The 26264-nt window shown below is 41.4% G+C and overlaps 1 protein-coding gene across 8 annotated transcripts in view; it reads right to left on the reverse strand.

Moving 5' to 3' along the window:
• The window catches only part of RAD54L (RAD54 like), a 40989-nt gene that overhangs the window by 9308 nt on the left and 5417 nt on the right, over window positions 1–26264 (reverse strand). For 7 of the 8 annotated variants that reach the window (XR_013170995.1, XR_013170993.1, XR_013170992.1 and 4 more), the window contains exons 5-18: window positions 19631–19691; window positions 18764–18899; window positions 18248–18317; window positions 17832–18120; window positions 17431–17555; window positions 12375–12525; window positions 5522–5648; window positions 4395–4469; window positions 4132–4265; window positions 3502–3612; window positions 3223–3346; window positions 2794–2872; window positions 2293–2472; window positions 65–228 (exon numbers count right to left, since the gene is read on the reverse strand). Coding sequence is in view for 3 of the 8 variants with exons in the window: in XM_077149789.1 (XP_077005904.1) it covers window positions 65–228; window positions 2293–2472; window positions 2794–2872; window positions 3223–3346; window positions 3502–3612; window positions 4132–4265; window positions 4395–4469; window positions 5522–5648; window positions 12375–12525; window positions 17431–17555; window positions 17832–18120; window positions 18248–18317; window positions 18764–18899; window positions 19631–19691 (1826 nt within the window). In the remaining 5 variants the exon portion in view is untranslated. Of the gene's footprint in view, window positions 1–64; window positions 229–2292; window positions 2473–2793; window positions 2873–3222; window positions 3347–3501; window positions 3613–4131; window positions 4266–4394; window positions 4470–5521; window positions 5649–12374; window positions 12526–17430; window positions 17556–17831; window positions 18121–18247; window positions 18318–18763; window positions 18900–19630; window positions 19692–20582; window positions 20690–26264 lie in introns of all 8 variants that reach the window. The other variant, XM_077149790.1, reaches the window with a different exon arrangement.

The following is a 26264-nucleotide window of genomic DNA, read 5'->3' on the forward strand; positions in this document are numbered from 1 at the left end:
TCCCACCTCCATGGTGGACAAGGAGCTCAGAGCTAAAAGCCAGCAATGGTATTTCTCTACCTACCTGTCATGTGTGTCACTGAGGCTAGCCTCATCCAAGGTAAACAGCTCCTTCAACTCGCCCAGAGAGAAGTGCCGCTCCACATCCTGCTCCTTGTCCACCACACAGCTGCTCAGTGCCTTCTTGTGGCTCTGACGTTGGAAGATCTTCTCTTCAATGGTTCCTGCCTAGGGGGGAAGAGGGAGGACGTGCAGGGTTCGGTCATCCCCATAGAGGGAACAAGGAAACCCAGGGGCTGAAACTACAGCCACCTTAGTGAAGGGGGAGAGAAGTAGAAAATAAAGAGTTCTGAAGCAATACCTCTGCTCAGCTGAGCCCCATCTTCCCAATCTCTTTTGGGAACATGATCTGTTCATGTCTGCCATGACCAATTTTCTGTACCAATGAAGGGTTGTCAGGGCCTGGCTAAATCCTCTTTTAGAGTGAGCTGGGGCTTGTCTTCAGGAGCAAGTGTGATGACTATGGTTAGATAAGGTTAGAAAATTAAAGAAATTTCAAGAATGTGAAGTCAACAGTAATTGGTAGGAATGTAGTTGTCAGGGGACTAAGAACAGCTCAGTAGGAAGATTCCTAGGTTTGGGATGGGTGGATAACAGAGCTATTAAATGACAGAAATAGGAAAGGGAACAAGTTTAGTTGTGATGAATCCAAAATGCTCATAAAACATCCAAATGGAAAGGTACAGTAGGTGATGGGAATATAGGTCTAGAGCTCAAGTAGAGATTCAAGCTAAAAATTATTAGAAACTCGTCAATATAATGAGTGTATGAAATTAGGTTAGAGGAACCAGAATGAGTTTCCAAAGGGAAGAGAATTTTAAGAGAGTAGTAGTCAACAGTGTCAGACACACAAAGAAGAATCTCCTATTTTGGCAATTAGGAAATCAGTTGTACACTTGAAAGCAGATTCAGTGGCATAAGGGGCCAGAAGCTACACTACCAGTGGTCTGATGAGTGAGTAGAAGAGGAAGTAAAGAAATTAATCTGTAGGCTTTAGAAAAACCTGACAATGAAAGGGAAGTAAGCCAAAGTGGTAGGGTTAGTTAGAGGGTTGAAGTTTTGTTTTAAGGTGAAGAAGTTGATCAAGAAAAGACAAGAGTGGAATGGGGTCAATAGCAGAAATGGAAAGGGTGCACAGGGGGTTCAGTTGTAGAATGTTCACCTGCCATGTAGGAGACCCAGGTTCAATTCCCAGCCCTTTACTCCCCTGCCCTGCCCCCCCCCCCCCCCAAATAAAGAACAGAGTTGAAAGGATAAGCCTTGGATAGAGAGGAAAGGAATCCTCTTCCTCAGAGATGGCAAGGGAAGAGTAGAGAGATTATGGAGGAAATGAAGGGAAGTAAGAAAGAACCTACATTTTCTCTGTGAAATAGAAGACAAGATCTACAGAAATTATGAGGGACAGGGTTGGGTACGAAACTTGAGGGAAGTGTTGAAGGCCTGAAGTGGTTTTTGAAGAAAATGAGATAGGGCCTAGCCCAAAATGAAGAGCATGAATTTGTGGTGGTGCCAATCTGTAAATGCAAAATCTAGCTGGTGTAGAAGCTTGAGTATAGCTGGAATGATCCAAGTGAGTGGGTATTAGGAAAAGATTAGCTTAAAGGATGCACAATGATAATCAGGCTGGACAGAAAAGGAAGTCAAACTAGATGAAGAATGATGGATTGGGAAGTGGTCATAGTGCTGGTCCTTGAAGTCAACCAAGATGATAACCGTATTTGAAGAAAGAAAGAAAGACTAAGCTCATGTCCAAAGTCACTGATGAATTAGGAAAATAGCACAGGGTAGATGATTGCAGCAAGGAAGAAAAGAGGGCTGTCAAGTCAGATATGAGCTTCAAAAGAAGAACTTTGGGGTATATGGTCTGATAGTGGTAACTGAGAACTTGGAGAAGGCCAATACTGTTCCTTAGATCTTTGGGACATGGGTATGAGAAGACTACAAGACAAATGGCACAGGCTGGGTATATGGGAAAGCAGGTGTCCTGTGAAAAAGGTGGAGCCATAGCAGTGTTTACTACTAAATAGGGTCCAGAAGGCATAGTAAGAAGGGTTGGGGGGAATGAGGTAAGGGAAAGGGGAAGAACAGAAGAATCAAGGGCTCCAGGATAAGCCCAAAGCCTGCTACTACTAGTGGCAGAAGGCCAAAGAGAAGCACTGAGAACAACCCAAGATGGTCCCAAAGGTCTTGTCCCACACCCTGCCCCTAGCCTGGCCATTATCCCATCCTTACAGACAGCAGGCGGTAGATATAGCAAGTCTTTTTTTGGCCATCACGCCAGACCCGGGCCATGGCTTGTTCATCATTAGCTGGGTTCCAGTCAGGGTCAAACATGACCAGCCGGTTAGCCCCAATGAGATTGAGGCCACAGCCCCCAGCTTTGCTGCTCAGCATGAAGACAAAGTCAGGGCTCTGAAAGGAGAGGAAGCAGGGGAAAAATAAACTTTTGCAACCTAAATGGGATCCTATTCAGTCAGTCAGCTATCCCCTATGCTTCTGTACTCCTATGCTCAGAACAACTGTGAGGAACACCAGTTTATCTGCCTACTGGCCAATTTCCCAGCCCACAAAACATCAGTTCCCACCTAGGCATCACCAACCAGCCTAATCCAACCATATCCAGCAGAAAATAAAAAAGGACACCCCCCCACTGCCATCCTTATAGCTTCTCTATCAACCCTTAATTCTGCTGTTACAGTATTGATGGTATGGACAGAAGGGCTGTGCATTTACCGATAGACTGTTGAAGCGTTCTACAACCTTGGCTCGCTTCTTGATGGACATCGTGCCATCCAGGCGGACATACAAGTACCTGAAGGGGAATCCAAAGATCAAGACCAAGAAGGGAGCAAAGCCCCTTGGAGCCAAAGCTACTGAAGGGACCTAATCAACCATGCCTGAGGCTGCTCATGTACAGCCTGAGGTCTTAAACACCAAAAGGGAGCTAGGGGTCAAGACTCTGTCTTGAGTACCAAAGAACTGGGGATTATTCTACTTAGAGATGGAACTAGGGCCATCTCAGCAAAAACAGAAGAGACGTGTCCTGGAAAGTCCCTCTTGTACTCACATCTTAGTCCATTATCGCCAGTTAAAACACCTAATCTTTCTAAAAGGGCAGTAGGAAAGACATCCCTTTGGTAGGCTCATTAAGTTCTTCCCTACCTTCGGGCCCGGCAGAGCTTCTCAAAGAGGTCCAATGTCTGGGTGTAATTGGATACCAGCACTACTTTGTCACTGCTGCGGCTCCGGGTCACCGCCAGAATGTAATCAAGAACCAGCATCTTACCTGGAGAGAGCAGCAACCCTCAATGGGCCTTCCCAGCAGCCCAGGATTGATATCCTGCGTCAAGACAGGATAGCTCTAGCATAAAGAGATGACTCACTTCCCCACTACCACCCCTTCTCCCAGAGAAGTACAGAGCCTGGTAGGAAAGGACTCACCTGACAGCTGAGGCTCTAGAGTCTTGGAGCTATAACCAGGGGGAAATAGTTCCAAGGCACCTTGGAAGCCATCCTCCTCCGCAACACACTTATCATAGATCAGCAATGGATCTGGGAGGGAAAAAATGCCAGCTGCTTTGTTTTCTGAAGTTTCCACTTTAATGGTCACTAGAATCCCCTCTAGAAGCCTAACCCAAAGGGCCTGCCTCAGCCCCAGGATGCACTTAGTGACACCTAGGACCTTGGGTGGACAATTTTGCTCACTAGTGTGTTCTCCCAGCAAGAAAAGGGAGTATACTAGAGAAAGTTAAAGTTTCTTATTTTTCTCTCACATTATTTGAGATATATATATATACACACACACATGTACATTCATGTGCACGCACACATATTCCCCTTTACACCCCAAACATCAAGCATGGGCTGGGCACAGCAAAAGCTAAATTCTACAAAGCAAAGGGTCCGGTTTACAGAGTACATAATGCAGGGCTCATGCCTTGGGCAGGGACAGAATCACATGTGGCCTCAATGAAGTACTGACGAGTTTTAGGGAACGTAACTGAGCCACCTACAGGAACCCTCCCTCCCTTGCTTTTTCTCAGAGGACCCCAGGACACAGGCCCAACTCACGATTACAGAGCTTCTTTAGTGAGGTGATAGAAGAAAGGGAAGACACACTTATCTTGCTGCCCTCACGCAACTCTTCTGCTGGCTTAGCCTGTCTCAGAAACCTCTTATATAACTCCATCTGAAGGTGTGTCAACCTGAAATAAGAATAGTGGGTCAGTGGGCTGGACCACACTCCTACCCTCTGAGTACACCTTGAGATCAGCTATGCCTCAGGAGCTGAACTTGAACTCACCCACTCCACACCCCTTAGTTGAGTTCAATACCTACAACAAACCACCTGCTCAATCTTCACAGGCAAATATTTAGAAAGGATATCAGATGTTCTCCGGATCAGACACCTGGGGAGAAGAGGATAAAAAAAGCCAAGAGACTTGTAAGACTGCCGTAATAGCTACTGGAAGCTACCACGCGAAAGACCACAACTGACTCTCTTTTGCATTATCAAATACCAGCAACCCATGGGCCCTGTGGCAAAAATACAAATATCAGAGTCAGTTATGGGACCAGAGACTCTTCCAAACAGTCTAGCTTAGACTAATAGTTTCACTTCCCCTTCAACAGGTTAGGTGGCCCTTAAGAACCATTGAGCCTGGTACTCAGATAAGCAAGCTGCAAATCATTAAGTCCTTAGGGGAGTTTCTGCTTGATTTTGCTCAAATGCCTGCCGCGTGGCCCAAGGCTCAATGAAATTAAACCCATATATCCTGGCAGACCAGGAATGATAGGGATCAGATACTTGAGAAACAGCTCCTAGGAACACACTGACTTTCTTTCCTGACCTCTGAAATGGGAGGGGCAGAGGGCCTAAAAGCTGGGAAGGGCAACAGGACTCATCAGGGTATAAACCACAAAGTGTGCATTCCTACAACAGAGGAGCCCAGGATGTATCTGCCCCCTGGGCTAATGTAGCCCCCAAGGAAAAAGCAGCCCTCTTAGCCTGGGTACAACACCCATATATTTTCAGTCTACTCTTGCCTGTCACAGAAGGGTTATGGGACCTGGGAAGGGAAAACTGGTGCTTTAGGTCTAAAACAAGATTCTGAAGTAGTAAAAATGCTCCAAGGGATATCTTACTCAGAAGTCCAGCAGCATCAGTGAAGAGCTTCCTCAGCACACTGGTAAGCAGCCCAAAACCAAAACACAGAGCACGGGACCCAGGCCAAGAGGAAAGTAGGGAGCTGATCTGTAAGATCCTTTCAATTCTTCAGTGGCCATACTCTGAAGGGCCCGGATCGCCCTTCCATCCTAGAATCCCAGTTCCTGAGGGCTCTACACAGGCTGAGGTCCCAAAGGATTACCCTCAGGTGACTTGGGAGGTAATTATTAAGACCTCACGTAGGGAGGACCCAAGGAAGGGTGCTGTCTAGCCCAGCACTCACCCAGCCATTACCTATTCACAATGCTGGTGAGCTCCTGCAGTCGCTCCTCTCCTAGATGCCTATCTGCCTCACTGGCAGCTGCATCTCGACCCCTCAAAATTGGCAATTCAAAATGCTTCTTGAACTCATGGGCAGTCCCTGAGCACAGAAGAGAAGGAAAAATGAAAGCATTAAAGAATGGGGAAATGAAAGATTTTCCCACTGCCAGTAAAGGTGGACTAGCTTGTTACAGGCCACCATTCTTGCCAAGAACAACAAAGCTGAACAAAACAGGCAACTTCTGTTTGAAGGAATCAGAGAGCTACCAGAGCAGCAAAGACATAAAGGGCCAAATAGTGAGATGGTAGATTAAAACCCAAATACACCATTAATTACATTGAATGTAAAAGGACTAAATGGTCCAAATAAGAGACAAAGATTGTCAAGATTGGATTTTCTTTTTAAAGCCCAACTATATGCTACTTATAAGAGACACGTGTCCAACATAAGCACACAGAAAGGTTAAAAATAAAAGATAAAGAGATACTATACTACCAGGACCATTCCACCCAATCCTAAAGAACATCTAGGGCAATATATAAGATCCCACAAGGGTTCCATGCACTAGTGTAACTTTCCAGAAACCTACAACCTCCAGATAGGTCTCTAGACCAGAAAAGTCCTGAAACCTAGAGGGCCCAACCTCTCGAGAACATCAGATCGTTCCATCTCCCTACCCCATATTAGTGACAGATCTTTCCAAGATGAAAAAGTTAGAATGGCCATAGCCCAAACACCCCTAAGAGAGGGACAGAAAGATCAAAGGTAATGATGGTGTTATACAGGGAAGATAGGATTTAACAAATGAATATGATTACTGAATCATTAAACTGATATCTCTTTTAGTCTCCAGTATCTTAGAGCAGCTAGAAGTAATAATCTAAAATTGTGGAATTGTAACCCATGTTATCCCGAAACATGTTCTACAAACTAATTGTGGTGCTGTGCTTTGAAATTTATAGCTTTTTTGTATATATGCTATTTTTCACAAAAAAAGAAGGAAAAAAAGTCGATTGTGATGATAAGAAAATATTTAAGCCTACTAGCCTCCTATATTCTGGAGCAGCTAGAAGGAAATATCAGAGAGGATTGTATGATAGCCCATGACAAACTCTGGGATCTGTCCTGTAACTACTCATTAAAGAGTGCTTTGAAAACTATTGATTTTTTATTTCTTTGCTTTGTATATATATTATACTATACAATAAAAAAGTTAAAAAAAAATAAAATAAACACAAACACATACACACTCAAAGATATACTATAGAAACACTAGCCAAAGGGAAGATGGTATTGCCTATATGACTATCAAACAAAGTAGGCTTTAAAGGCAAGACATTACTAGAGATAAAGACATTTCATAATGACAAAAGAGTCAAACCACGAAGAAAATATAATTCTAAATTCGTTCTAATAACATAGTCTCAAAATTCACAAAGCAAAAACCAATAGAAGTAAAAACATACCCACAATCACAGTGGGAGATTTTAGCACACATATCCAACACTGTGGAATATAGCTAAAGTCATATGTCGAAATTTTATGTTAAAAAAAAAAAAGACTGAAGAATCAGTGATCTAAGTATCCATCTCAGGAAGTTAAATAGAATGCACAGAGCCAAAAATTGGTACTTTAAAAACACGAATAAAATTGATAAACCCATGGCAACACTGTTCAAGGGGAAAGAAAGGAAAAGAGATGGGATAAATAACCAATAACAGGAATGAAAAAAATGGGTCATAGTACAAATACTACAAATTCTAAGATGTTCAAAAAATTCTTGGAACAACAAAAAATTTGCCAAAACAGAAACAAGAAGAAACAGCAAATCTGAATAATTCTCTAATAAAGAAACTGAATACATTATTTAAAACCTTCCTACAATGAAAACTCCAGGCGCAGATGGTTTCACTGGTAAATTCTTCTAAATAATAAGGAAAAAATAACAACAATAATACACAAACCCTTCCAGAGGTGAGAGGAAGAACACTTTCCAATTATTTTTTGAGGCTAGCATAACCGTGATACCAAAACTATTATAAGAAAGGAAAATTTCAGGCCATTTTCCCTGATAAGTATAGTTGTAAAAATCCTAAACAAAACATTAGCAAACCAAACTCAATGATATTTTAAAAAGATGAAATCACACCAAGTTGGATTATTCCAGGAATACAAGGCTGACTTGAGGTTTGAAAAATTAATCAATATAACCCCCACATTAATACAATAAAGGGGATAAATCATATGCTCATGATATGCTTTCTAAATAAACGTTTAATACAATTCAAAATCTATTCATGATAAAAACATTCCTAAAAACTAGTAATTCAATCCAAGAAAACATCCTTAATTTGTTAAAGAATGTTCTACAAAACCCAATAGCAAACATTTTATTCAATGGTTAAATATTTTTTTATAATTATTTTATTTTTTTAAATACCAAAAACACCAAACAAATGCAAACATTCCTATTTTGATCATTCCATTCTACATATATAATCAGTAATTCACAATATCATCACATAGTTGCATATTTATCGTCAACATCATTTCTTGGAACATTTGCATCTATTCAGAAAAAGAAATAAAACGAAAACAGAAAAAAAATTTATACATACCATACCCTTATCCCTCCCTTTCATTGATCACTAGCATTTCAAACTAAATTTATTTTAACATTTGTTCCCCCATTATTTATTTTTATTCCATTTGTTCTACTCATCTGTTGACAAGATAGATAAAAGGAGCATCAGACACAAGGTTTTCACAATCACACAGTCACACTGTGAAAGCTATATTTAAGAAACACGGCTACTGGAACACAGCTCTACATTTTCAGGCAGTTCCCTCCAGCTTCTCCATTACATCTTGAATAACAAGGTGATATCTACTTAATGCATAAGAATAACCTCCAGGATAACCTCTTGACTCTGGAATCTCTCAGCCATTGACACTTTGTCTCATTTCACTCTTCCCCCTCTGGTTTTTGGTTGAGAAGGTTTTCTCAATCCCTTGATGGTGAGTCTCAGCTCATTCTAGGATTTCTGTCCCACGTTGCCAGGAAGGTCCGCACTCCTGGGAGTCATGTCCCACATAGACAGGGGGAGGGTGGTGAGTTTGCTTGCTGTGTTGGCTGGAGAGAGAGGCCACATCTGAGCAACAAAAGAGGTTCTCTTGGGGGTGACTCTTAGGCCTCATTTTAAGTAGGCTTGACCTATCCTTTGGGGTGTTAAGTTTCGTATGAACAAACCCCAAGACTGGGGGTTCACCCTATAGCTTTGGTTGTTCACACTGCTTGTGAGAATATCAAGAATTCAACTTGGGGAATTTGAACTTTTCCCTGTTCTCACCATTCCCCAAAGGGGACTTTGCAAGTACTTTTTGATTCACTGTTCAAATCACTCTGGGATTTATCGGGGCATCACTCTGGACAAACCAACAAAATCTCATGTCCTACCCAAGGTTCCATGTACTTATGGTGTTCAATTAAACTGTCTACATAAGTTATATTAGGAAATTCACTAGTCAAAATATAAATTTTGAACCAAATAAACATTTTTTGCTTTAGTCTCACACATAAGTTGAAATTTAAAATATTAATTACCATCTATTTTCAGCACTCTGCAGTAATGCCATTCCTTTGTTATTCCTCATACAAAAACATTTTTAAAATTTGTACATTTAGTCACTATCTCAATGGTTAAATATTGAAGGCTTTCCCTTTTCTCCAAGATCAGAAATGAGAGAAGATGCTTATTGTCACCACTTCCATTCAACACTGTAATAAAGGTTCTAACCAGTACATAAAGCAAGAAAAAGAAAATTATAAGAATCAGAAGACATAAAACTGTCGTTATTTGCTGAGTAGGTCATGAGATTATGTACGTAGAAAAATCCAAAAGAATCTACAGAAACTATTAGAATAAAACTAAATTTAGCAAGGTTGCCAGATTAAAAAAGTATCTACCCAAGTCCAGTCAATATACAAAAAAATCAGTTGAATTTCTACATGCCAGCAACATACTACAAATTATAAAAATTTAGAAAGATACCATATAATTGCATCAAAAAATATTAAACACCCAGAAACAAATCTACCCAAAGATTCATATTTCTTTACAGAAAACATAAAAGATAATTGAGTAAAATTAAAATGCAAAGGGCCAAGAATAGCCAGGACCATATTAAAGAATAAGAATAAGAATAAGAAAACTCACACTAACAATATCAAGACATTGTTACAGTATTAAAGCAGAGAAGTACTGGCACAAGGACAGACAAATGGACCAATGGAACAGAATAAAGTCCAGGAATAGTTACACATAAATGGACATTTGATTTACAAAAAAAAAGGGGGCAGGGAAAGGCCAGTCTTTTTAGTAAATGGTGCTAAGTTAACCAGTTATTCATTATGGGAAAATATGAATCCTACCGTCATACCATGCATAAAAATCAACTTTAAATGAATTATAAATTTCAATGTGAAAGGTAAAAATAAATCTTCTAAAAATAATATGGGCTGACTTTCAATAGATCGCAGCGAGGGAGCTGCTCTGTTACGTATGAAACCCCGACCCAGAAGCAGGTCATCTACGAATGGTTTAGCACCAGGTTCCCCACAGAACGTGCAGTGCCTGATGGGCGAGGGGCGGCCCCCTTTCCCGCCGCGCCCCGTTTCCCGGGACGAGGGGCTCTCCGCACCGGACCCCCCGTCCCGACGCGCGGCGGGTGGACGGCGCGCGCGACGGCCCACCGGCGGGGGACCAGCTATCCGAGGCCAACCGAGGCTCCACGGCGCTGCCGTATCGTTCCGCCTGGGCAGGATTCTGACTTAGAGGCGTTCAGTCATAATCCCACAGATGGTAGCTTCGCCCCATTGGCTCCTCAGCCAAGTACATACACCAAATGTCTGACTGTGCAACAGGACTGAATACAAAAACTCAAAAATGGACAACACAATACTACCTAATTGTAATGTAATTATGTTAAAACACTGAATAAAGCTGCATCTGAGCTATAGTTTTTTTTTGTTTGCATGTTTGTTTTTTTATATATATTTTTTGTATTTTTTATTTTTATTTTTTTCTCTATATTATCATTTTATTTCTTTTTCTGTTGTCTTGCTATTTCTTTTTCTAAATCGATGAAAATGTACTAAGAAATGATGATCATACATCTATGTGATGATATTAAGAATCACTGATTGCATATGTAGAATGGAATGATTTCTAAATGTGTTAATTTTAATAAAAAAATGAATTTGTAAAAATAATAATAATAATAATAATAATATGGGAAAACATCCCATGACATGGGATAAGCAAAGATTTCTTAAACAGAACACAAAAAAGCACTTAGTCATAAAGGAAATTGATAAGCTGGGTTACAATAAAATTAGAAACTTCTGTTCTTAAGACAAGATATTCACAATACAAAGGACTTATATCCAGAATATATTAAGAATTCCTATAAAACAATAAGAAAAAGCCAGATAACCCAATAAAAGATGGGCAAAAGAGAAGATCAGGCACTTCACAAGAGTATATCCAAATGATCAATGAATATATTAAAAGATATTTAACTTGATTCATTATTAGGCAAATGTAAAAAGATAAAACCAAACCACCACCAGAATGAGTGAAATTGAGATTTAAAAAAAGACTATTGGTGATGACATAAAGTATATATATAGGGGTCAGCAAATTATGGCCACAGGCCAACTGCCTAGTTCTAAAAATTAAGTTTTATTGGAACATAGCCATGCTCATTCATTTACATATTACTTAAAACTATTTTCATGCTACAATGGCAGAGTTGAAAAGTTGTGACAGAGATGGTATGGCCTATAAACCTAAAATATTTACTATCTACTCCTTAAGAAAGTTTGCTAGCCTCTGATGTAGAGGTTGCTGGTACAACCTTGTTGGCACCAATCACTGTGGCAAACTGGCAGTACCTACTAGAGCCAAGCACAGGCCTAATATATGATCCAACAATTCCACTCTAAGGTATATACCCAAAAGAAATGCAGACTATGTACAAGAATGGTCATAGGAGCATTATTCAAGAGCATAAAGAGCTGGAAACAATTATCTAACAACAGAAAAGATGGAATGGTATACAGTAACGAAAAGGAGCAAATTGCTGCTACACACAATAGCATGGTTGAATCTCATAAAGATAATGTTGAACAAAAGAAACCAAATGCAAAGGAATATATACTGTATGATTCCACTTATATAAAGTTCAAAACCAGGCAAAAATCAATTTATAGTGTCAGGAGAGTGTTTCCTTCTGGGGAGAAATAAAGGATAGGGATTAGGAGGGGGGTTTTGAGATAGTGGTAGTAACTGATCAGGTTAGTGGTTACATGAATACGTTCACTTTGTGGTAATTCTCCCACTCAGCAAGTTCTCTGCCTAAAATGATTCTCCTAAGCACTGGCAAGTTGAGGTGCCACTAGCAAACCCTTCCACAAATATCTGTGTGCAAGAAAGAACTGCCCAAGACAGAGGCTGCTGAGGCCAAAGTTCTTGTGAGGCAGGTAGGACATGAGATCCAAAAATGCCTGGGGGTAATATTTCCACTCCCAGCTTACAGTGACACAAGGTCCTGTGTAGCCCCTAACACCTTTCACAGTGGAAAATGGCCAGAGTAGACCTTGCTGAGTTGTTCAGGAAAGCCAAGGCTTCTCAACGGCTTTGCTACTCAATTGCAAGAGAAATCGTCCCATAAGAGTGCCCAGTGATCCTTCCTCTCCTCAGCTAGAGTTACACTCCCAAGGCCAAGGTCTCTCTTATGTAGCAGGCAAGACTGAATTCTTACCCAGGATGCCTGAATTAACAAAATGTACCAAGCTGAAATACTCAAGCAGATCGTTCTGGATGGGAGTCCCAGAGATAAGCACCCGCCGGCTGGTGTTCAAACTGTCCAAGGCCTGGTAAGTCTGATTCTCCGAGTTCTTGAGCCTGTGTCCCTGCAATAGAAGAATTCTCATTCAGGACTGGGTACAATGTGGTAGCAGGGTCTTGAGCAGACAGGAAAGGAAAGTCACAAACATTATAGGTTCTAGGGCCTCGGAAATTGGACAGGAGTCAGCAGCAGAGTTTACCTGCTTGCTTAGAGAGAAATGTCAGGCTCAAGAGACAGACCTTAAGTTTCCAGTCTAATACCACATCCATAAAACAAAGATTCCCTCTGTTCCCTCTGATCCCCTTCCTTGCCCCAACCTCCAGAGACTTGGCAGACTGCCTAGCCTCCCTGGAGATCACTGAGGCCATGTCACACACCAGTTTCTTCAAAGAGGACTCCCCCACCCCCGCTCCCCCACCCTGCAGCCTAGCCAGCCCAGCACCTTCTGAGCCAGATGCCTTCTGTATTAGAAGGCCTCATCTATTCTGTCAGTGCTAATGGGATATGGCCCAGGCTCCTCCTCCTCTCCTTCCACCAGAACGCCCATAGCACATATATCTAAAGAGCTTCCCTCTGTCTCCCTTGCTCTCTTCCCCAATCTTTATTCTTCTTGCCCACCACTATACACACTTCTGTTTCTTCTCTCTCTTTTCAACTTTTCTCAAGAAAATTTAAAAGGACCTTTCTACCTTCCCTCTTTCCCCAAGAACTTCATGGGCAAGATCAGGCCTATGCCTTCTCTACGTCAAGCCCACAATGGGCCAGGCACACAAAACTCAAGCACCAGTGAAAGAATGAACAATCAGCACTGCTCCCAATAGTCAGCCATTTTACAATGCAATTAAATGCAGACTCCTCTGACTTTCTCTTCTATAGAATCAAGTCCAAGTTCCTTAACCTCGCATTCCAAATCCTTCTCAGGGAGGCCCCTGCAAGCTTTTCTGACAGCCTCCACAGCATGTCATACTCTGATGCTGCAGAAAGCTTTAACCATCCTAATGCTGGATTTCCTTATATCATCTGTCCATGCTATTTCTCTGCCTAGAATGCTTTTCCACAGGCAAATTCCTCAAATATCACCTCCTCTGAAAAGCCTTCCTCAATGACCCCAGGCTATTGGTCTCTCTCAATATGACCCTGTGTTTTTATGGCACTCTGTATATAAAAATAGCTGCTATTATTTATTGAACCCTTTCAATGTGCCAGACACTGTATTAGGCACTTTACCTATATTCTCTTCAATAATCCAGATAACAACCAAATGAGTAGGAATTATAATACCCATTTGAGAAACAAAGAAACTGAGGCTCAGAGAGGTGAATAGTTACCCAAGATCACACCGGTAGAAAGTAGCACAGGTGGAATTTGAACTCAGGTCTGTGTGACTCTGAAGCATGGGCACTGCACTACTCTGCCTCTCATCCACTACTATATATGCAGAGTACTAATCACACTCTATAGTACTTTATCTCATGAGGCATGAACATCGTAAGGCAGAGACAATGGCAGATTCACCTTTAAAATTCCAGTGCATAGGACAGGGCCTTGAACAGCGAACTACTCAGTGACTGTTTATTGAATGAAAGAATGAATTAATGGCCAAAGCTACTACTGAGTACTTCTTTTTTTTTTTTTTTTTTTTTTTTTGCATGGGCAGTCACTAGGAATCAAACCCAGGTCTCCGGCATGGCAAGAGAGCTCTGCCACTGTCACACTGCCCTTTTTAAATGAATACTTTTTTTTTCCTTAACATGGCCAAAGCTACTATTAGAGAAGAATTAAATAGCCACAGAACTTTAGTTGTTAAAAAATGATTGGGGGGGGAAAAATAAAAACACTGGAGATGCCAAGCATTGACCCTGAAACAGAAGGCTAAGAATTCTGAGCTGAAAAGGAAAATGAGACTTTAAACTTGTGAGGAAATTACTAAAAAGTTTCCTGGGGAAATAAGTGTCAACAGTTAAGCTCCCTGGGGGCAGGCATTTATAGGATCCCCAAGGCCTGCCACACAGCAGGCACTTGATAAATAACTAAACGAATGAACTGGGTGGCCACAGCACCACTGGGGGGGCTCTGAAGAAGTGAAACCCAGCTCCCTGTGGGACCAATCATTGAGGCTCCAGACCCAGCACTGCCATGGATTTAAAACCTAACCTCTGTCATCTCAGCAAAACAAATGTTTCGCCAGATGAAAAATTGTCAAAGTGCCCATTTATAATCTGCTGTGGAGTTTCTGATTGGCAGAGTTCCTAATTTATCATTTTTAAAAACAAAAAATGATACAAAGATTAAATACCAACACTTCTCTCTCTGGAACATGAGCCCTATGAACAGTATTCTTGTTTTTTAATACATCTCCCCAACATCTTTCCTTTGGCTTGCTTTGTGTTCTAGCTCTTTGTAAAGGAACATACACGAGTCTGGACAAGACCCATGGAATAGCCTGAGCCAAGCTGCTTTCCACACCAAGCTCTGGGTTACATCCAAGGCAGCAAAGGATAAGGAAGAGCGCCAAGACTAGAATCACAGAAATGGATTCAATTCCCAGCTCATTATGTACTTACTGGGTGAACTTGGGCAAATCACTGTATTTCCCAAGCCTCAATCTCCTCATTTCTAAAACTGAGATGACGATGCCAATCCCTCCCCTATTCAGATCACAAAATGCTTCTATATATCCTTTCTCTTCAATCCAACCTTATCTCTTTCAGGTAAACCCTATGTCATCTACTCTATAGATGAACTGAGTGCCAGAGGTTTAGTTATCTGCTCAAAGTCATGTTTGCAAGTGGCATAGCCAAGCTGATCCTAAACTTCTGATATGCCATAAATCTTCTGATAGGGGCATATCAGAATTACTGTGAGGACCAAGGCTTTTGTACGTAGGAGTTATCATGAAGAACTGTGTGTTCTAAATAAGTCAGCTGTGCAGAACCCACTACGACTGCTGGGAACATGAAAGCTGGGAGTGGTACTTTCCCTTTCCAGGGTGTGAACAGAATAAACTCTCTCCTTCTGGGGTAGGCTATCTTTCAGGACTTTGGCTTCCCAAGGTCTCTGCCAAATGACAAACAGCTAACAAATAAACTAAGAGGTAGACAATTAGGAGAGCCAGGGGTTACAGTGTGGCAAGGGGCAGCCTGGTCTCTTGTGCCCTACAGTTAGCTCATAAAACAGGACAGGGTAAGCAAGGAAAAAAAAACACTAATAAGTAGAAGAAAATCTAGATGCTCCCCAGTTTTCCAGGGCTCAACAGCTATAGCCTATCTTCCTTTCTCCAAATGTCCTGGCCTCTGAATCAAGCTCCTACCACAGCCTCCCCTCCAGGGTAATAAAAACAGATGTCAGGGCCCCAAGTTACATGGGGCAAAGTCACACACATAGCCCACCTCAGCCCACTGACTCCTTTACTCCTTCCTAGAAGAACAGTCCATCAGGGTATCAGGAGTTTGCAGACATGCCAACTAGTGACCGACTCTTCATAAGAACAAAAGGCTAACTGGGAATTAGCTCAAAACAAACAAGCATGGCACCCAAAAGTAAGCCTTTCTCCTCTGTCCCCTAGAGTTCCTCAGTTATTTGGGTTAACCTGTAGTCCCCAGAGCATTCAAGCTGGCTAGTCAGTTGACAAATGAGGCCAAGTCTTCCAGCCACCTCCCAACTACAGCCCCTAGTGACCCTAACTCTCCCCAAAAGGTTCAGACAATGGCAGCAGCCTCAGGGGGCCCAAGCCTCCCGAAGTCCTAGAAAATCCTCTACACTGGGAAATTCCCAATTGTGTTTACTCCTTTCTAAGTACTAGCATCTCTACCACCATTCATTCATAGTGCTGGAAAAGGCCAAGAAATGACTACTACTATTTCTCTCTTGGTCCCAGAGAGAGGGAACAGGAAGTTAACCGAGCCTTCTACTAGGTATGTGAATGGACTGTTTACACTGAGCTTTCCTATCTTTCTGCTTCTGTACTATCCTGAAGTAGTAGATAGGTTCAGGTGTCAACTTGGCCAGGTGATGGTGCCCAGTTGTTCTGTTGCTGTGGACTTAATCATCAGCATGTAAATTTCATTTATGGCTGATTACATCTGTGGTGGGCAAAGGGGAGTTCTTCAGCAATGAGTCAAGTTGAATTTAATTAGCTGTAGGCTTAAAAGAGGGAGGGTAGAAGAGGATCTCAGACCCAGATGTTTGGAGATGCAGAAAGGAATCACCCTGGGGAAAGCCATATGAACCCAGAAGCTGGGAGGGAGGGCCAGCAGATGTCATGGTGTGCTGTCCCATGTGACAGAGAAAGCCAAGGAAAGTCAGCTGTCTTTCCTCTAAAGAACTGTAAATTTGTAACTAAGTAAATCCCCTTTATAAAAGCCAGTCCATTTTTGGTGTATTAAATTCCTATAGCATTAACAAACTAAAACACCAGCCTAGAATAAAAACCAGAGCTGCCATTTATCAAGTTCTTAAAACATACTAAGGCACTGTGATAAAAGCTTTTCCTCAATCACCTCACTTAATCCTCACAATAATCCCATGAGGCATTATTATCACACCATTTTACTGATACAGAAAGAGGCTCAAATTGTTAACTAAATTCTCCAAGGTCATATTCCTTGTAAGTGGCAGAGCCAGGATTTGATTAAAGGTCTGATTCAAGATCCTCTTCCCCTAAACACTGTGCCATGTCCTTCCACCCATCCAAATCCCTCCTATCCTTCAAGGTCCTTCTTTGGTCTAGGAACAGTCTGGAGGCAGCAAAAACAATCAGCTCACAGCACCTCACTCTTATTGGAGCTCTAAGCATTTTTTGAACCCTCTTTTGGCTGACTGTTATCTGGGCTCTCCCTCTCACTTGTGTCCTTCAAGGTAGTATTCCCTGTCAACATTCCCTGATGACTAGCATAGCTCTTGGATGACTGCTCAGTGAGGAGACTTGGACAGATTTTCTCCTACCACCCAGACTCCGAGAGTTACATACCTCATCGCATATGATCAATCCAACACTCCCTTTTTGGAGGACTCCAACATGAAGGCGGAATGTCTCATAGGAGATGATGAGGATGGGAGACGGCACTCTGGTTCCACGCTGGTTCATGAATCCTTCTACAACAGGAAAGGTGTCAAGGAAACATAAAAACACATATTCCAGAGGAATTAATCAAAAGTTCAAATGTCCAACTTTCAGATTATCCTCTGACAGTTTGACAGTTCTTTAATTTAGCCTGGAAATAACCAACTATCTCAACTATGTTAGAAGGGAATTCTCTTTTCTCCCACACCTGCATTGCTCTCAACCTTGACTGTAAGTGAGCATACACATAAGAAAGAAAGCAGCAGACTGGTTAAAAGAGTATAGCCCTCTTTGTTAAAGCTCCATACCCAGTTTTTGGTCTATCTCTTCCTTAGAGCCTCCGTCGATGGCCAGAGGATGGATTCTCCCTCCAAGCCATTTCCCAACCTCATTGTACCAGTTCTTCACCAGGCTGGAGGGTGACACCACCACTGCTTTGTCAATTTCTGGCTTGCACTCTGGACTCTGGCGCAAAAGTGTCCACATCAACGTGATGCACTGCAGTGTCTTGCCCAGGCCCATCTCATCAGCCATAATGCAGCCTTGGCTACCAGGGATGCGCCGACTGGTTACACACTCCCACAGGAACTTCACTCCCTGGGGAGTAACAGCACTTAGCCCACCTTGGCCACACACTGCCGTTACCCCAGGGATGGCAGCCTCCCAGGCTCAGGCTCAGCTCCCAGCCCACATCTCATTCCTCCCACTCACCAACCCCATTTACCTCTCTCTGATGAGGCCGCAAGACCTTACTGAGAACAGGATCAACGACCACATGGACAGAGAGTTTTTCCCTGAGAAAACAGCATAGAAACGATGAAGCTAAGATATTCTAAGGAAGTTGTGTCCTGCTAATCCAGGGGCAACAGAGGCAGCTGCCTGATAGAGAGGACCTTCTTGGCCTTATAACCACACCATAGTAAATTCCTGCTCCAACAAACTAGACATGTAGGAAGGGAGAGGATGGTTTCCCTATATAATCACCTCAGTTCCTCCTGCTCCCCTGAGTGAGCCATAGAAGTGGTAAGGAACCCCCACTAACTGGATATTATCACATGCTCTTGTCTGGGCACTCTCTTTCCCCAGTTACCCACTTTTAAAACAGCACAGTAGTAATGACCACACTCTGAAATCATATGCCAATCCCAAAGGGAAAATCACATCAAAATGCCCTCCTTCCCTCCCAGGTATATGTTCCAACAGAGGGTCAGAACTGCTTAAGAAATACCCATGCACATACTTATCAAGCTTCAGCTGGTCATGGGCACTCAGTGGGGGAGGTTCGTACAGAACCAAGGCACCTTCTTCCAGGGGGTCATGTAGAGCCCGACGGACCCCAGCCCTTTTGAGGCCCAATGCCCGAGAGCCCAGAGGACCTGGAAACCAATAATCGTCACCTGAGCCTCATATTAAAGAGCTCCAACAGACCCAACACAAATGCCTCTCCTTTACATTGCCTCTCTTTTAGATCACCTCTCTTGAGCTCCCATGACACCCCTCTCTCAGAACTTCTCCAAACCTGGTTTATGTATCTCTAGCTAACCATTATTCTAGTCTGCCTTGGATCAGAACTTTTCCTGTTTTATTTCTCTCATTGAACTGCAAACTTCTGGAGGAATGTATCTTGTTCATCTCAAGTCAATCTTGGGAGGGTCTGAAACCCTAAAGGGGACTTCCAAGTCTGATAGCACTTGAGAGCTGGCCTCTTCCCTCCCAGTCCCACTTTTAGCACAATGTTGTGCCCTGCATAGAATGGGGAAAATCTCTGTAGAACACAGGCCACCCATATAGTCAACCTCATAAAGGAAATACTGCTGAAATCATCTGAACTGAAGAAGTCTGGTCCCATCAGCCACGTTGGCCCTCCAGAAGCTTTCTGAGCACCTGCATAAACCCCTTCCAAGATGAGGGGTAGTGTTGGTAGCTTTTACTGAAATTATCAAACACAGCCTTTATGCAGTCCTCAGGAAAGTCACCCATTCACAGCCATCACTAGACTGGCATCTTCAATTCTAAACTAAGATTGTATTTATAAGACAGAAGTTTTTAATCTATCCAGGCACATCACACATGACTGATGTAAATAATAGCAAAGTCTCCATTTTACCTTGGTAATTTGGAATGGGAACTTTGAAAGGCTTTGACAAAATGGTTCGAATAAATGCTTCCTAAAAGAAAGAGAAGAAACAGGGATTCAGGACTGACTGGAGATGTTATCGAACAATATTTTTACAAATGCAGTCTAAAATGCCTAGGTAAGCATCATAATACATTCAGAACAATGTCTCTTCATTATGTATCACCCAGAGCATCAAGAATGTAAGATGTGCTCCACATTTGGTTTTGTACAACAGCCTTCATCTTTGAGATTTTATATAAGGTTCTGCAGACACCTGGGGACAGCAACTGCCACTGGCAAGTATCTAGCTCCAGTCAACCATGAGTCTCAGAGCCCATTTGCTCATGAAAGACCATGCCAGTGAGGACCTGGCTCACAAATTTACCCAGTTCCAGCACTAACAGAGCTCCAATGTCTGGGTTCAGCAGGTGTTCTATAGGACTGCATCTACCCAAGCATACCCTACAATTCTCTTTTGTCACATCGATTCTGCCTACAACATCTAAAACTTTAGCCCTTGGGGACTAAAAAATTCTTAGAAGAGAGTGGTAGTAGGTGTAACAGGAGCAATAGTAGTAATAAAATAATAACAATAACAGTAACAACAGAAAAAATGACAATAATGAGGGCTAATGATATGTGCCAGGCACAGTGTTAAGACCCTTGGGGTCACTATATATTATTGACCTTGGGGTCAATATATTATTGGCCTCCTCATTTTATAGTTGAGTAAACTGAGGCTCAGAGTGGTTAAGTCATTTTCACAAGTCACATAGCCATGACAGATGCAGGACTTTCCTGATTCTAGGCCCCATATTTGTAACTAGTGGACAACAATCTGCGTACAGCCGTGTGGTTATACCAACAGCTTCCTGTCAAGGGAAGGCATGCGAGAGGAAACAAGATGAAAGAGGGGACATGAGAGAGAGGGTGGACTCACCATCAAGAAAGAACAAGTGGGACAAGGGTGACAGAAAACAGACACATGCAGGTTCTTGAGAAGGTTGAGTGACCTTAGTGTGGAGTGTTCGACTTCCACCTCAGGACCTGCAGAAAGCCACTGTGTCAGCATTTCAGCACTGGGCTATAGGGCTGGAGCAGGGGCAAAGGAAATAGAAAAATCTATAGCACCTACTCCTGTGCTAACTCTGACAGCTCCCATGAAAGTTCTGCTCCAGGCAAATCAAACTCCTTTGGGGAATTATAATAGCCTATGAAAGTCCACAAAAGCAGAGCTGGAACCCAACAAAGCAAGTAGAAACCAAGAATAGAAACCCTAAAGGTAGTTTTAATGGGAATACATTAGTGGTATGTATTGTATGCAGCAGTAAAGAAAAAACTCCCTTCTAGCAAAAAGGTAGTTTAATAGGAAAAAAAGAAAAAAAAAAACAAGCCCGTCTTGCCCTGGAATTTTATTCTGACCCATCTAATCACATATACAGATCATCATAAATTTCTAGAAACTCAATCTGTTTTAAATAGGAAAAAATGTAATGAATGAACTTTGTGATGTATTGGTGCTTTTTTTTTGCATTGGCCAGCTCCAGGAATCAAACCCGCGTCTGCGGCTTGGCAAGGGAGAACTCTGCCTGCTGCTGAGCCACCGTGGCCCACCCCTTTGTGGAAGAAAGAAAAGGAATGTAGATAATTAAACTTCATTATCTCGCTAAATAAAATGACAAGGCAGGGTTGGACTCTTAAGCTCAAGTCTTCCTTTGTTTTGTTTTTGTTTTTGTTCTGCAGCTGAATAAAATCTTTTATTGACTATTTCTAATTAAAATAATTACTATAAAACTATGAACAGCAATGATGATAATCAGAAACTCATATGAGAGATGCTCACAAAATACTATCCTTTAGTCAAGAGAGAAGAAAAAGGAGAAAAACTCTGGAATCAATTTGGCTTTCAATTCTAAAACTGGAATATTATACTCAGAAGATTGTCAATTATTAAATATATATCTAATATTTAATAATATTATCACTATAGAAAGCTAGATTTGAGGCTATGACCAGCCAAGAATTTATGCTTCAAATTAAAACAGCACCTACAACCTCCAGTTGGGTCCCTGGACCAGATAAGTCCTGAAATCTAGAGGGGCCAGTCTCTTCAGATCATCAGCTGGTTCCATGTCCCTACTCCATATTACTGACATCCCCTTCCAATATGAAAAAGATAGCATGGGCATAGCCCAAATACCCCTAAAGAGTGGGAGAAAGATCAAAAATGATGGTGGAGCTATATAGGGAAGGTAGAGCTTAACAAACAAGTATGACTGCTGAATCATTATATTGATATTTCTTTTAGTCTCCAGTATCTTAGAGCAACTAGAAGTAAAAACCTAAAATTGTGGATTTGTAACCCTTACCAAACTCTGTAATCTGTTCTACAACTAATGGTTGCACTGTGTTTTGAAATTTATTGCTTTTTTTGCACAAAAAATAAAAATATACGTTATTTTTCACACAAAAAAAGAAAATGTCGATTGTGATGATAAAAACTATTTATTTAAATAAATTTAGTAGATTGAAATGCTGGTGATAGGGGAGGGGGAGGGGGAGGGGGTATGGTATGCAAGAATTTTTTTCTTTTCTCTGTATTTCTTTTTCTGGATTAATGCAAATGTTCTGAGAGACAATCATGGTGATGAATATACAACTATGTGATGTATTGTGAGTTACTGATTATATACCAAGAACGGGATGATCATATGGTAAGAATGTTCGTGTTTGTATGTTGTTATGTTTAAAAAAAAATTTTTTTTAAAAAGTTATTCCTTCTAGCCTCCAATGTTCTGGAACAATTAGAAGGAAAAAATCTGAGATGATGGTATGGTAGCCATGACAAACTCTGGGATCTGTCCTGTAACCACTTGTTGAAGAGTGCTTGGATAACTATTGCTTGTTTCTCTTTGCTTTGTATATATGTTATATTATACGATAAAAAAATAAAATAAAAAAATTAAAATAGTAATACTTTCAATAGAACCAGGGGTCACAGGCCTTGCAGGGAGAACTTAGGGTTGAATAACTGGTGTTAGGGAATATGAGGACTTCTGGTCAAAAACTTCTGGGGGGCACAGGCTGCAAAACTTGAAATGGTCAACACCTCCTGGGACCCAGTCTGACAATGCTCACCAGAATGTGGCAGAGGGAGGAGAGAGATCACTTCTTGTTCTCACTCCTTGTTCATTTAGTTACCGATAATTCATATACACCATACTTCCCAACTGATAGAAGAGGGTGGGTGTCCTTCCTCCCTATCAAGGCCAAAGCCTCCCTTTTCTGCTGAGATTCATTCCATCAGTTACGCCTGATCTCTATCTCAACCTCTCCCTCTCTACTAGCTCTTTCTCCTCTGCATTTAAAATATGCTTAATTCTCTCCTACCTTAAAACAAAAATTACTTTGACTCATCTCCCCCACTTCACAGGCAAATTTCCTAAAAGAATTGCTGTTTTCCCTTCTTTACCGCCCATTCCTCTTATCTGTCTTCTGCCCCTTTCACTCCCCTGACATGACTGACCAAGGTCACCAGGGGCCAACATGAAACTAATTCTAATGGACATTAGAATTTCTATTCTTATATTACCTGACAAAGCTGACCATTCTTTCTTCTCAAATACTCTCTGCCCTTGACTTCTATGACATGATCTCCCACACTCTTCTTCTACTGTCTCACTCCCTTAACAGTCAGTGCTCTTCCATAGGCTTGGCCCTCAGCTGTTCTGACTGCACACTCATCTGAACCCGCAAATACATTTCCAAGGTGCCAAACACCTTCTAATGACCCCCAAATCTTTTTCTAGTCTATACTTTACTCCTAGGCTACATACCCACATGTGCAAGTGCCTCCAATCCTGGATATCCTACAGGTACTTCAAACTCAGTTCTAAACCGAAAGTCCTCATTGGAGGAGACTATGACTTTTGTGAACTATAAGCACTCTTGCCCTTTGGGCCCCTTCCTCCAAAAAAAAAAACATATATTAAAAATTATATTCTATGTCTTCAGTGATCTTAGAATATAGTCCAGGCTTTAGCATGGTTTACAAGGGCCTTCGCTCTTTGCCTGTGCACAACTCTCCAACCCTCATCTCTTACCACTGTCTCCCAATCTCCCAACCCCCCCAACTGATCCAGCCAAAATACACCTTTGTTAGGATCTCATCCTCTGGCTCCCAGGTTTTCACACAGGTTATTCTCCATATAAAACCAGAATATTTATCACTCCCTTCACCTGCTTAATTCCTTTTTTCAGGACTTAACAATCAGTAAGTACTCCTGATTCAGAAGGTCTTCCTCCCTTCCAGATGGTTAGACCTCCTTGTCACGTACTCCTACTACACCTGTATTTATATTATACAGTTACATAGGATCATTTGAAATGACTCCATAAATAATGAATAAAAACAGTCGCAGGACTACATACTATATTAACACCACTTTTTTTTCCTTATTAGAGCAGCAGCTATGGGTTGACAGAACTTCACACATAAAATACAGGATTCCCACACATCACTCTAATATTAACACCTTGCATTGATGTGGAACATTGTTACAACTGATGATAGCACATTTCTGTAACTATAATATTTATAACTATTAACTAGAGCCCACGGTTTAACTTAGGGTTCAATATTTGTGTGGTATGGTCCATGGATTTTTCCTTTTAATTTTTATTCTGGAACCATACATACAATCTAACATTTCCCCTTTTGATCACATTCAGATATATATTTCAGTGCTGTTAATTACATTCACAATGTTATGCTACCAAAGCCACCATCCATTACCAAAACATTTCCATCATTCCAAATAGGAACCCTGTACATTTTAAACCTTAACTTCTCATTCCCTACCCTCAACCCATCCCCTGGTCATCTGTATTCTTGATTTGCCTCTGAGTTTGCTTATTCCAAGTATTTCAAATCAATGAGATTCTATTTTATGTCTGACAACACCACTTTTTAAAGATCAAAAACATACAATCAGTGTATTACTTATTGAATTAAATACATACGGTAAAGCTATCACAAAAAGCAAGAGAATGATAAAGCCACTGATCCTCAGAAAGTTAAGTATAGAATTACAATATGAACTGGTGTTTTAGTTCACAAGCTGCCAGAATGCATTATACCAGAACTGGAATGGCTTTTAAAAAGAGGAATTCATAAGTTGCATGTTTACAGTTCTAAGGTCATGAAAATGTCCAAATTAAGGCACCAACAAGAGGTCACCTTAGTCAAGAAAAGCTGATGAAGTTTGGGGTTTCTTTCTTAGCTCAGAGGGCACAGGGCAACGTGTGCTAGCTTTCTCTCCCAGCTTCTAGTTTCATGATGCTCCCCCAGGGGCGTTTTCCTTCTTCATCTCCAAAGATCTCTGGCTGTGTGGACTCTGTTGGTTCTGGTTGCTCTAAAGCTTTTTCCAAAATGGTTCCCTCTTAAGGGGCTCCAGTAAGCAACCTCACCTTGAATGAATGGGGACACATTTCTATGGAAACCACTGAATCAGAAGTTACCACCCACAATTGTGTGGGTAACATCTCCATGGAAACAATCAAAAAGATTCCACCCAGCAATATTGAATGAGGATTAAAGGACATGGCTTTTCTGGGGTACATAATAGCTTCAAACCAGCACACCCAGCAATCCACTTCTAGATATATACCCAAAAGAACTGAAAGCAGGAACTCAAACAGCTATTTGTACACTGATGTTCATAATAGCATTATTCACAATTGCCAAAAGATGGAAGCAACCCAAGTGTCCATCAAAAGATGAATGTATAGGGCGGGCCACAGTGGCTCAGCAGGTAACAGTGCCTGCCTGCCATGCCCGAGGACCTGGGTTCGATTCCCGGTGCCTGCCCATGTTAAAAAAAAAAAAAAAAAAAAAGATGAATGTATAAACAAAATGTGGTACACACACACAAACAGAAAATTATTCTGCTGTAAAAAGGAATGAAGTTTTAGGGGCACACAACGAACTGAATAAACCCTGGGGACAACGCATTGTGCAAAGTAAGCCAGAAACAAAAGAACAAATATATAAGGTTTCTCTCAGAAAATATTTATATGAAAATGGGAGCCCTGATTGTGGACCCTCATAGTAGCCACATTTAGTATGAACTTGTAGAAATATTTCTGGATTCTGAAACACTGAGCTATATGTGTATCAACTGGCATTTTCCTGGAACTATGAGTAGCTCTGTGACACCTAGGACCCAGAAATGGAGTGCTGCAGACCTGGAAGTTGGCATTGCTACATATAACATTTAAAGTAACAGAAAAACAGATCAGGCCTCAAGTAGAGTTTAAAACAAAGTCAATCTGGCTGGGTCTAAGGTAAATTAGAATGCAGGGTAAAAGACGATAGTGTATGTACTCTAGACCTTCAGTTACTGTATGAGATCAAAGGCAGAGAGGTTTATTATGTTTAGAACCTAAATTTTCTGTAACACATGATCTAAATCAATCTCTCTCAATAGCTCATTTAAACAACCCAAACTAATGGAGTTCAGAATGGGAATGAAGACTTATAATTCCATATAGTTAATATAATACAAGGATATATCTTAGACAATGGTGGGCTGATAATTATAAACTATAGGTAGAGTCCCTT

Source organism: Tamandua tetradactyla, chromosome 2, assembly GCF_023851605.1.
Source record: "Tamandua tetradactyla isolate mTamTet1 chromosome 2, mTamTet1.pri, whole genome shotgun sequence".
Taxonomy (NCBI): Eukaryota; Metazoa; Chordata; class Mammalia; order Pilosa; family Myrmecophagidae; genus Tamandua; species Tamandua tetradactyla.